General features: G+C 35.6%; 1 protein-coding gene across 2 annotated transcripts in view; it reads left to right on the forward strand.

Annotated features, from left to right (window-relative positions):
- Positions 1–13,294, forward strand: part of SCAF4 (SR-related CTD associated factor 4) — a 56,050-nt gene that overhangs the window by 22,209 nt on the left and 20,547 nt on the right. For both annotated transcript variants that reach the window (XM_028113929.2, XM_028113938.2), the window contains exons 3-12: positions 650–694; positions 2,198–2,359; positions 3,443–3,578; positions 3,856–3,995; positions 4,608–4,784; positions 8,524–8,720; positions 9,392–9,500; positions 11,205–11,369; positions 11,903–11,988; positions 12,658–12,848. In XM_028113929.2, the coding sequence (XP_027969730.1) occupies positions 650–694; positions 2,198–2,359; positions 3,443–3,578; positions 3,856–3,995; positions 4,608–4,784; positions 8,524–8,720; positions 9,392–9,500; positions 11,205–11,369; positions 11,903–11,988; positions 12,658–12,848 (1,408 nt within the window). The remainder of the gene's footprint in view (positions 1–649; positions 695–2,197; positions 2,360–3,442; positions 3,579–3,855; positions 3,996–4,607; positions 4,785–8,523; positions 8,721–9,391; positions 9,501–11,204; positions 11,370–11,902; positions 11,989–12,657; positions 12,849–13,294) is intronic.

The raw sequence follows: 13,294 nt of genomic DNA on the forward strand, positions 1-13,294 counted from the left end.
TTGTAGTTTTTTTTTTTTTTTTTATTTGAGAGAGAGGGAGAGAGACCTAGAGAGCACGAGCAGGAGGAGGGGCAAAGGGAGAGGGAGAAGCAGACTCTGCTGAGTGGGGAGCCTGACGTGGGACTCGATCCCAGGACCCTGGGATCAGGACCCAAGCCAAAGGCAGACGCTTAACTGAGCCACTCAGGCACACTGTTTTAGTTAATTCTTTTCGTAAGTCATCTGAGTATTAGCTTCATACTTTTATTAAAAAGGGAAAAAAACGAACTCAGACTTCACGAAGTGAAATGTTTTCAAGATCACACCTAAATAGCTGACTCGCTTTAGAAACTGCATTATTTAGTTCCAGTTCCACTGTTCTTACCAGTCTCATAAAGTTGCCTGAATACACTACTTTATTAACGTTTATTGATTAAAAATCTAAGAAAAGGACCTTCTTTTGGGGGGATTTTTGTAGTTTCTGTTTTAGTTAATTCGCTTCTGATTTATGATTGTTCACTTGTTGACTAGGGATTATTTGTCATGGTTCATTCAGTATTATTTTGAGAATTCAGATTGTGCAATTTTAAGGCTTTAAGTATTTTCTAATTACATTACTGAATATGTAGAAATAAGTAAACTACATTAATTTTCTTTTAATTCTTTTCAGCTTTATAAGCATGTAGTTCAAATAGTAGAAAAGTTCATCAAAAAGGTAACTATCCATTTCATTATTATATCATTTTAGTTATGATTAGTACTTGTAATTTACTTTGTAAATTGTAAGTTGGATGCTTGCTTCTAAAGCTACTCTACAAAAAAAGTTGTCACTAGGTGTTCTTGTTTAATCTCTTGAGTTTGTTTTTTTTAACAAAACAAAAATCTATAGCAATAGCAATACTCTTGATTGAGTGCTTAGTATGAGGTAGGCACTCAAGTTTCTGGTGTACTCAACACGACTCTCGCCTGAGTTTGATGTCCCTCCTGTGCCATTTGCCCTGTCTACTTTGTTGACATTTAACTCATCTTGAAGTATTTCAAGTGAAATCACTTTGTAAAGTTATTCCGGATTTTCCCTGCTCCTATCATAATTAAATCATCTTTCAGTTTTACAGTTGTATCTGGTTTTATAACCATGTGATTAGCACACATCTGTCTCACCAGAGGACTGAGAACAGAGACTTAGACATCTCTATCTTCTCCCCCAACCTGGAGCTGTGCCTTGTAGTACATTGTACCAGTAAATGTGTGTGAATGTCTTTGATCCATGGCCTTTGAATACTAGATGAGAGATAGGAGTTAGAATCCCAACAGACCAAAAAAAGGTCAGTAGAAGTTTTTATAGTAGCAAATCAAAGTACAAATAAGTAAAATGGGAAAAAATTAAAATTACCTACATGCCATCACCCCAAATTACTATGATATTTATATTTGGATCTATTCATTTTTTATTATGTACATGTACATTCATAAAAGAGAAACTGGTGACTGATAACCTGCTTTTCCCACTGAATTTATCATAAAATGTCTGCAAAAAAGTATTCCATTGCTTGTTTCCACATTTACTCAGCTAGTTCCTTTTGGACATTTCACTCCAGTGGCTGGCCTTAAGGAAAAAATTAGATGAATCTTAATGGTTTTCCTTACGATAAATTTCTAGATGTATAATTGTTGGATCAAATAAGGCTTTGCTTTTATTGCTAAATCATCATCCACAAAGGTTGTACCACCAGAAATATATATAGGTGTCTGTTTCTCTTCTTGTTAATCTGATAGGCCAAAAATGTAATCTCTCCTTAGTTTTTCTTTTCTCTGATACTCTACTTTAGTAGAATTAAAATTGATGTTAAAATTATCTTTTTGATGACTTTAAAAGGTAGAAATTATTTTTTTAAGTAGGATGAATTGGAGTAGAGAGTATCATAAATAAGTGGATTAGTGTGGAAGTGGCTGGTAAAGTAATGTTGATTCTGGGAAATTGTGGGGAGGTAGAGGGATCAGAGGAAAGTAAAATATTGGGGGTCTGAAGTATCAAGAGAATTGGTAGTTCTGTACAGGCCTGTGGGAAATTTGACATGCTAGCCAATAAGAGAGCTAAACATTCAAGCGGTTTCCAAATAGAAACAATCACTGGATAATACAGTTTTATAAAAGGGAGATTAATGTCAAATTGTGATTTTGCTTTTCTTCTATTAACTTTGTATCTTTATCTTTGTAGTGTAAACCAGAGTACAAGGTTCCAGGATTATATGTAATCGACTCAATTGTGCGACAGTCTCGTCATCAGTTTGGAACCGATAAAGATGTTTTTGGGCCAAGATTCTCTAAAAACATAACTGCCACATTCCAATATTTATATCTTTGTCCATCTGAAGATAAGGTATAGTTAATAATTTTTAAATTAAAACTTGTATTCTTATTTCTATATTTAAATCTATTTAAATATATATTATATATTTGAAAGAATTATATGGGGATCTCTGTGAACTTGAAACAAAACCCAGTGTTTTCTCTTGTGGCCATCTCATGTTTATATATTTTCTTTTGAAATTTCTTCTGGAATGTTGTACTGTTGAAAAAGGAGTTAGAAAGATTTACTTGTAGTTGAGTGATAAATTCTGCCATAGAAAAAGGCAGTACTCATCTCATATTGTTGCTTATTCCAGAAAGAAGGGACCAATAATTGATGGCTTTCCCCAGATTTAAGAGGCTGCAGCATAAATGGTAGTCATTAGCAATCAGACTACAGTATTTAATTCCTTATACTTACAGCTGATTTTACTATACTATAAAAAGGTAGAAGAACATTACAGACATAATAACTGGACTCCCAGCAGGTGGGAGAAATTTACTAAATCTCAGAAGAATGAAGAATGAAGATATTCTTGACAGTAAACAGTATATAAATTTGAGTGTTGTGGATTCTTTCTTTATATTCTTGGAGGAGTGTTCTTGTGGGAAAAATAAACGAGAAAAGATCATTTTTTGAGTAGGACATAAGAGTTATTTTTCTTATGAATAACACATCTCTGGATCTCCATCATATTTACTGGGCCATAAAACAACTTACCTATCAGTTACAGACCAGTTTCTTAAATATTTTAACTGTTAATATCATCCTGAAGAAATTCTTCACTTCATTTACTTTTCTAAGATGATTACTTTTTTTGTCAGTGATGGTATTTCTTTGTGATCATAAATAAATATAATGAAAAGGTGAAATACATTTTTTGTTATATTTGTTTTGATTATCTAGGTTATATTTCTTTTTTGTTTCTTCCCCCTTTCCTCCCCCATCTTTGTTTTTTATTCTAGTTTGTACTACTGAAGAAAGGCTGATTAGGGTAGTTTTAACCAGGTCATAATTCTAAAGATAAATTTTTTTTCTGTTTATAAAATGCTTAGAGATTTATTTCTTTATGCAAATATTTATTGTATATTCATGTTTTGTTACACATAACAGAGTAAAATAGTTCGTGTGCTGAACCTTTGGCAAAAAAATGGAGTATTCAAAATTGAAATTATTCAACCTCTTTTGGATATGGCTGCAGGAACCAGTAATGCCGCCCCGGTAGCAGAAAATGTTACTAATAATGAAGGTATGGCCAAGTATATCGGTGAACTTAGAAAATGGTATAACTTTTGTACATGAGAAGTTTGGAGTCTGTTTATATTAGTGGAACTTTTCCATAAGAAAGACATTTGAATTTACATCTTGGAAGGTATGGTTTTCTTTCCACAGCTCTTTCATGTATTTGCTATAGTACAGAGTCTAGTACCATGATCTTTATTTTAGTAAAAAAGCTTAATGGAGTTTAAAAAGGGAAACATGAAGATTAAAGTTTTCATAGGTCTTAATGACCTTTTCTTTTTTAGGTTCACCTCCACCTCCAGTTAAAGTTTCTTCTGAACCACCCCAAGCCACTACAAACTCTGTACCAACTGTACCACAGTTGCCTAGCTCTGATGCTTTTGCTGCTGTGGCCCAACTGTTTCAGACAACTCAAGGTCAACAGGTAAACTACCTATCTCAAGATTAAATTCCTTGCAGTTAGGTACTATTGTCAGTTTTTATTTTCCATTCCTAATGAATGAGCACATTGAAGGGAGGAAATATTTCTACTTTTCACCTAGAAAAGCCTTTACTGGACAGGTAATGGCATAGGGATCACAGGGGAAATGTGGGAAAGGTGAGAAATAAGGGAGCCATACACTGAGCAATAGCAATACCACTGTGACGAGGACTTCAGAACTGGTGACCGGTTGGTATTGTTGCTCATGATTCTAGCATTTCGGATTAACTTCAAAATTATTTGTATTGGAGATGATTTTTACATTTTTCTAGAAAACATTTCCTTACCTTGTTCACAGTTCAGTGTATTTTCTCTTAGTGTCATTTGCTGCCCGTTGGGGTATCAGCATACATGTTTAACCTTAAATGACACACATTGTATCCCTGGTATTTACAACAGACTTAACCTTTGCCAAAAGGTGTATTCTTTTTCCAGTTTACTTTGTGCCTGTGCTATTTTGAATCACCTTTAAGTTTTTTGTTTTTTCAGTAAATCAACCTTTGATACTATGATTATACTTTGTTATGTGGTTTATCAGTTTTCCCATTCTTTAAGCTTCAGCAGATCCTTCAGACTTTTCAACAGCCTCCAAAACCACAGTCTCCGGCCATTGACAATGCTGTGATGGCTCAGGTCCAGGCTATCACAGCTCAGTTAAAGACAGCTCCTGCACAGCCACCTGAACAAAAAGCTGCTTTCCCCCAGCCTGAGCAAAAAACTGCATTTGACAAGGTAGGCTAGCTTCTCTTATATAACCCACCTTAATTGTCTATACCACTCAATTTAGGATATGGAAGTTACTCCTTCTCTACTTATTCTCTGGATTGTTCATTTTGTTGTTTTTTGGTTTAAGGGATTTTCCCCATTGACAACAAAACACTGATTATTTTTCCTGGTTATAAGTGTGTAATATATACTCATTGCAAAAATTTTCAGTAAATAGGAAGTAGAAAAGTAAACAGGAGAACTTTTACCATTAACCCCCATACTAGGAGATAGCTACTGTAAATTTTTGCTGTATATCTCTTCTGAACTAATTTCCTATGGATATATTTTTTATTTGGTCATATGTATGTATATTGTAATATATAATATGCATTTTTTATGCATAATATATAAATATATATACACAGTTTTTAACTTGCTTATTTTGATCCTAATCCTCTTGTCTGTTGTCATTGTTAAGGTTAATAGATTTAGATTTTTTTTTTTTAAGATTTATTTATTTATTTATTTGACAGAGACACAGCAAGAGAGGGAACACAAGCAGGGGGAGTGGGAGAGGGAGAAGCAGGCCTCCTGCTGAGCAGGGAGCCCGATGTGGGGCTCGATCCCAGGACCCTGGGATCATGACCTGAGCCGAAGGCAGACGCTTAACAACTGAGCCACCCGGGCGCCCCTAGATCTACATTTTTACTGAGAGCTTATTATGAGGAGTATTCCATTATGTGTACACATCACAGTTTAACCGTTCCCCTCTTGACAGACATTTAAGTTACCTTTTGCTTTTTGCTCTTAGAACTTAGTTACCATATGTATAACTTGAGGGTTTTGTTGGTTCAGTATCTTCCAACTGCTCTGTTGTAGGCATGTTTAAGGAGCTGCAACTAAGGATATAGATGTGCTGGATTTGCAGAGCTCAGAGCTTCCTGTAGAAATGTTAACCCAGACGACTCTGTCTCAGCTGTTTTATATCTTGTCTGTTCATTGGGTTTATGACTATATAAAATTTCATTTTTTGTTTCACTGCCAAAAATACAAGTTTGAAAACCCTAGAACTAAGTGAAATCTTTTAGCTTAGTCATCTCTAAAATGTTTTATTCTTTCCAGATTTTAATTTTAAGATACAATTTTATTGCTGGTAGTCCACATTAAGAATCCATTTGGTAAATACTAGTTATCATTATATCTTAGTGATTTATGAACAACTACTGATTAAAAGAAATTTGGATAAAATTTCGAGTCAAAAAGGAGTATGTGCTTATAGGGGACAAAAACACAATACAGGAAGTTCTAAAGTAAAAAGGGAAGCAGTTATCTGCTTGGAACAGATTTGTGTATGTTCTTTCAGAGTTTAGGAAAACTCTCCCCACGTATGTATTTTTTTAATTTTATATTTTCTTTTGGTAGTTTTATTCTTTTGTTTATGTTTGTCTCTTCCATCTGGAGCCTGTTTTAGAATATGGTTCAAGAGAGTTGAATCTTGAACTTTTTGGAAATAGCCAATTCTCACTCACTGTTTTTGTCATACATTGAATTCTGAATTCTCATTTGTTTCTGTGTCTATTTGTGGACATTTGGACTCTTGTGCCCCACTAATATAATTATTTCTGCATCATGACAATTTAAATGCAGCTTATGTACTATATTCTGTATTTCATTTCCAAGTATTACACACACACACACACACACACACACACGCACAGAGGGAAACGGGAGAAGGAGAGATTGGTTGATTTTTAAGGAATTGTTTGACACAGTTGTGGAGGCTGGCAGATTTGAAATTTGTAGGGCAGAAGGCAGGCTGGAAATTTAGGTAAGAGTTAATGTTGCAGTTCTGAGTCTGAATTCTACAGGGTAAGGTTCCTATGTTGCTGTCTTGAGAATTCCTTCTACAGGAAACCTTAAGTTCTTACCCTTACGGCCTTGGCTAAGTGGTTGAGGCTCCACCCATATTATGGAGGATATTTCTTTATTCAAATTCTATTAATATAAATGTTAATCACATTTTTAAAAGACCTTCACAGGAACATGTAGATCAGTATTTGACCAAACAACTGGGCACTGTAACCTAGCCAAATTGATACAATTAAACATCACAGCATACTTTTCAAGATGAACTTTAACATAAATTTTATTTAAGAAGTACCAAGAGCTTTACACAGAATCTCTATTAAAATCCCTTTTTATACAAGTCTCATACATTTATTACATCATTTATTCCTAAGATATTTAGTCATTTTTCCTGTTTGCTTCTTTTATCTTTTAAATGATTATGATACCAAACAGTTCTTTCAGATTTCTGGATAGCTATTAAATTTGACTTTTCCTCTTCAATGTCTGCCTGTTTCTTTTTCTTACTGTATTGGTGGCTAGGACTTCAAGAAATGTTGAATAACAGTAATGCTAATGGAATCCTTTTTTGTTGTTAATTTGAATTGTAATTCCTCTAGTGTTTTACCTCAAGTGAGTTGGTTGGTCATGTCAGTTACATGAAGTTTAGAAAAAAAAATTCTGTGCTTTTCCTTTGACTAAAAGTCTGTTTTAAGCTAGTAGAACAGCTTGACTGGGAACAGTTCATTCAAGCTGCTTCATAGATCTTCAGTTTCCTAAAAAGCAACAAAAATGTCTTTTTGGATCTCAGTTTAATTTTTTAATTTCCTCAAATCATTTTCCAAAGCAATAGGTATAAATCTTAAAACTTTAAAGAACATACCTACATGTGAAAAACAGCAAAGACAGAAGTTTTGTTTTTTGTAGACAATTTAGACCTGAGTTTTAATTTTGACTCCCATCACTGACTCTGTCTTGATGCTGAGTCGCTTAAATACTCAGTGTGCAGCACTGTAAAATAGTGATGGCAGTGCCTAGACTTTACTGTTGCTGTGAGGGTTGGATACACTAACGTGTGTTAAGGCAACAGGGTGTCTGGGTCATAATTAGATCACTCAGTTACTATAAGAACTTTTAATGACATGGCCTAGGATTACAAAGAAACTGTGTTGTCCAAGAAGGGGACTTCCCTTCTTAATTTAGAGATCTCTTGTCCAGTAAAGTAGAACCATAATTTCTAGGCAGAATTACCACAGAACAACACAAGTTTAGGAATTTGAAGTTGAAAATCCATGACCAGAATGGGCACAGGTTGAGGGAAAAGACTGCTTGTTGAATGTCAGAGACTGAGAGATTTGAAGTCGAAAAGAACAGTGTCCACATCCCATTTCTACCATTTGTTGGCTGTGCAGTCTTAGTAATGTTTCTTAATCACCTGGGCCGCCAATATTTAAACACAGTAGATAGTAATAGAAGTAGTAGGTGTTGTTTACCTTCCTTCCTTCCTTTCTTTTTTTTTTTTTTTTTAAGATTTTATTTATTTGACAGAGAGAGACAGCCAGAGAGGGAACACAAGCAGGGGGCGGTGGGAGAGGGAGAAGCAGGTCCCCCGCGGAGCAGGGAGCCCAATACGGAGCTCAGTCCCAGGACCCTGGGATCATGACCTGAGCTGAAGGCAGACGCTTAACGACTGAGCCACCCAGGCGCCCCAAAAATTCTTTTTCAGATGGCATTTGTGTGGCAGTGGTTTGTCTGTGAACCAGGGTCCTAAGGGGCAGGTGGGAACGTGAGACAGTAGGTACGTGACGACGGCACTGGCATCGTAGATGATATGAAACCTCTGTTGTTTTTACCAAGTCTTTTGTGTAGTGTATCCCAATCCCAGTTTTAAAATGGAATATTGATGTGCCTATTCCAGAAGCTCCTTGATAGATTTGATTATGATGATGAGCCAGAAGCTGTGGAAGAAGCAAAGAAGGAAGACGCCGCTGCTGCTGCCGCTGCCGCCGCCGCCACCACCACCACCACCCCTGCTGTGGCTGTTGCGCCTCCAGCGCCCGCCTCCGCCACCGCGCCCGCCACTGCACCCACCGCTTCCCCTCCACAGGCACCCTTGTAAGTTTCTTTACCGCACTCAGTGGGTATAGAGTTGGGCATCATTATAAGGCATGAGACAAGTACATTTGATCCTTGGCATAGCGTGATGATTAGGTAGGGGTGTCCACCTGCCCAGAGCCCAAAATCTGCGTTATAATTTGCCTCCCCCAAAACTTTTATATAGCCTACTGTTCACCAGAAGCCAAACCTGTACACATGGTTTGTATGTCATATGTATTACATGCTATGTTCTTCGGATGAAATAAGCTAGAGAAAAAACAATGCTAAGAAAATCATAAGGAAGAGAAAATATGTTTATAGTACTATACCGTAGCCAAAAAACTGTGTAAGTGGACTCACACAGTTGTTGAAACCCATGTTGTTCGAGGGTCAACTATAACTTTAGTAACAAAATCATTTTTCATGTAGTCATTGTTTTTTAAAATCAGGATGTTTTGGGTTTTCTTTTGAATGGGGAGGGGATCCTATCAGATTTATAGTTAAAAATGGCTTTTATGTTGGGAATAATGCTGAGTGTATAAATTAATATAGGCAAGTACATGATTCAGTAAGATATTAATTATTAATGACTCCTGAACAACATTCTTAATGTTTCTATAGTATAAATGTGGCTTAGAATCGTGTGTGTTTTTGAATGGATAAAATGAAGATTGTTCATCTTTTTTTAGTGGGTTCCCTGGAGATGGCATGCAGCAGCCAGCATATACGCAACATCAAAATATGGATCAGTTTCAACCTCGAATGATGACAATACAGCAGGATCCAGTGCACCATCAGGTATATACATTTTTCTTGCTGCTGAGTTTTAGCATGTGAAGATCTATTCATTAGAGCATATGGATTGCACTTCACAGACCACTGTTATTTAACTGTGTGTCTGAGTAGTACTGCAGCTGCAATCAAAGCTGTTGAGCATATAATTGACTTGAGTTTTTTTAAAAAGCTTTAATTAAAACAAGCATACTAAATAGTACATGCTTATAATTTAATAATAGGTATTTTTGTTAAAATCGTTTAGAGAGAGATTATAGCTCTGTTTCAGGGACCTGGCCTGCTTAGTGGTTCAGCTCTTTCCCTTGTGAGAAGCTTTTTTGGGGGTAAATGTTGTTTGGGATGCTTTAGAGGGTTTTTAGTCTCAGCATTCAGGAGTATAGTTTGAAATCTTCAGTGAAACGAACATAGCAGTCTGGAAAATTGCAAGAAGTTAGTAGGGATTTGTTTATTGGGTTTATTTTTGCAAATCCTTTATTCAGAGTTTCCTAAACTTGATTGCACAGCTAAATTACAGAGGTAGGGATCTAATGCTAAAGTCAGATCTAAAGACTGTATATTTTTTTTTTTTAAAAAGTGTATAGATTCTGTTTCATAAACAGCCTCGGGAAATACTACTACTTGGTTTAAAAAGGTTTCTAAGAAATCTCTTTAGAGTGTGTTCATTTTCTTATGTGTATCTGTAACTTGCTAATATGAAATTGATACTGTGATTTTAATGACTTACTGATAAGCTTGTTTAAAATATGAAGAAAACCTGTGGACTTATTTCCAAATGTTTAACAGTTACTGAAAGTTTACAAATAAATTAGAAGGAGGGCGCCTGGGTGGCTCAGTTGGTTAAACGACTGCCTTCGGCTCAGGTCATGATCCTGGAGTCCCAGGATCGAGTCCCGCGTCGGGCTCCCTGCTCAGCGGGGAGTCTGCTTCTCCCTCTGACCCTCTTCCCTCTCGTGCTCTCTATCTCTCATTCTCTCTCTCTCAAATAAATAAAAAAAATCTTAAAAAAAAATAAATTAGAAGGAGTACTTCTTTGTGATGTTATAATTACACTTTTTTTTTTTTTTTAAGATTTTATTTATTTGAGAGCACACAAATGGAGGAGAAGGAGAAGCAGGCTCCCCGCTGAGCAGGAAGCCTGATCCACGTGGGTGGGGCTTGTTCTGAGCCACAGGCAGATATTTAACCAACTGAGCCACCCAGGCTCTAATACTTTAATATTGTTGGTATTGGAATGGCACATACAGAAATATGTTACATTGTGGTTTACTCTCATTATTATTATGGTATTTTAAACCCTAAAAGTAAGGATGTCAGTTGAAATTCCCCTTGCAGTAAATTTTTAAAAAATGAACCTGTACGTCAATGCTATAATTGCCTTTGAAGTTGAAGGGAGACAGTTTGCAGTACAGTAGTACCTCTCTGACTTCTAAGTTTATTCTGTCACATTGTTCCTCATATAAATGAAATTAAATATATTAAGCCTGTGCATTCATAATTTTAAAAATGAGTTCTAGAATTTTTAACCTATATACTTGGATATGTAAAATTCTTCAGATAAAATACCTATGGAAATTGTTAATCATTGTTAATTTCTTGAAGATATTTTAGTTTTATATCAGGTAACTAAGGGCTTTCTGAATTATTTTTGGTAGTTGTTACTTAAAAGTTACTTAAAATCTACTCACATGCTTTCTTTAAAAACAAAAGGTTCCACTTCCTCCGAATGGACAGATGCCAGGATTTGGCCTTCTTCCTACACCTCCATTTCCTCCCATGGCTCAGTCTGTGATTCCTCCAACTCCACCCGTGCAGCAGCCTTTCCAAGCTTCTTTTCAGGCACAAAATGAACCACTTACACAGAAGGCACATCAGGTAAAACTTTATTCTCAGATTGGTTATCTTTTTGGTTGCTTTGACTTATGTGCAGTTTCCTGCCTGTTTGCTTGTTATCTTCATTTTTGAATGTGAAGATAGACTGTTCATTGGGCACATATTCACCATTTCTGTGCCTAAAGCGTTTCATCTGGAAAGTGGACATAGTAATAACACCAATTTCCGTAGGATTCTGTGAGGATTAAGATAGAGTACAGAATGCTTAACCAATGCCTAGTTTACCACTGTAATCAATGGTTTAGTAAAATTGTATGTAACTTATATGAAGTTCCAGAACTAGAGAAGTGTTTCTTCTAATCTTGTAAACCATATAAAAAAATTTTTTTCTCACCGATGGACAGTCATTATTAAACTAGTAACTTGGTGTCAAGTAACCAGAGTAAAACTGCCAAGGTAAGAGATTTGTAATTTAGCATTTTTTTAGTTTTTGTCATCTTGCCTCTATAATTTCCAGTTCTCTCATTTAATGATGGGTGGTTATTTTTTGTTGTTGTTTTTTATTGATTTTAAAGGAAATGGAAGTAGAACAACCTTGTATTCAAGAGGTTAAACGGCACATGTCTGATAACAGAAAGTCAAGATCTAGGTCAGCATCCAGGTAATTGACAGAAAATGTTTTTCCAATCCTGTATGTCTTAGGAGACAGATTAAAATCAAACTGGACTATTTTTAGATATGCAGTGTTAATAAAATAACATTTGGTGTGTTTGTATGTCTGTATGTGTAGAGTGGGAACGGAAGTAGTAATTTAAAAAACTGAGGTCAGTCATCTTACCCATGCTTTTCTCCTTAGTTGTTCCAATGCCTGCAGGCATATGTGCATAGAATGAGAGCAATTATGTATTCACAGTTCTTTTACAAGTTTATCAGGAAACAAAAGTGGAAAGGTAATAAACAATACTATAATCAGATAACATTTTTAATTGCTGCAGAAAAGAAGTTAACTGGTAGATACCAGTAGTGGCCAGTCTATCTCAATGACGACAGCTTCTTATACTAAGTACATGATTTATAATACCGAGTTATCAAAGATGAGAGACATTTTTATAAGCTAGCAACCTTACTTATCTCATTTAAAATATGTGCATGCTTTTTAACTTGCAACATATTAAAATTTTTAAAAATGAATTCCCTGCTCTTCAGTTATTATTATGTATTCAAACATTAAACTACCTAGTTCTATTTTTTCTTTTTCAGATTAATACCTGCCTACATTTTCAGTTTTTTCTCTATGTTCTATCCATTCTCCCCCTCATGAAAATGTTAGGTCACCAAAAAGAAGGCGATCTCGATCTGGCTCTAGATCTCGAAGGTCCCGTCATCGACGTTCTCGATCACGGTCCAGAGATAGACGCCGACATTCTCCTAGATCTCGGTCCCAAGAAAGGCGAGATCGAGAAAAAGAAAGAGAACGCCGACAAAAAGGCCTTCCTCAAATCAAACCAGAAACTGCGAGTGGTAAATTAACCTTTACATTCAAACTTCTTGCATTATTTTTTTCGTATCCTGAGTATAACAAAATGTTTTATAACTGTTAGCAAAATACTGCTTTATTTTCTCTTGTTTGTGCTTTGGCGTATACCCTTGAGTTTGCTTTGATACGTTCAACTAGCTGTAAAACAGCAATAAGGACTGAACCCAACTAATAGTGATGAGGAATAAAGTGATAGCATGTCTTGAATTTAATGTATGAAATGGAAAGCAATCAACTAGCTCTCCTGTATATGGAAAGGTTTTTTCCGCACCACATTAACTCTTTTTTAAGTATTTACAGTTTACAGAATATATTAGCTTACATTGTCTCCTGAATCTCATCATGCATTCAGAATATGTTTAATAAGGTATGCTAGACACATTCATGCTATAAGTTTGTAGTTACTGTTGACATTTTAATTTATAATACA

The sequence above is a fragment of the Eumetopias jubatus genome, unplaced genomic scaffold (assembly GCF_037043125.1).
Source record: "Eumetopias jubatus isolate StellerSeaLion01/CBP00866 unplaced genomic scaffold, mEumJub1_p1.0 scaffold_1, whole genome shotgun sequence".
NCBI lineage: Eukaryota > Metazoa > Chordata > Mammalia > Carnivora > Otariidae > Eumetopias > Eumetopias jubatus.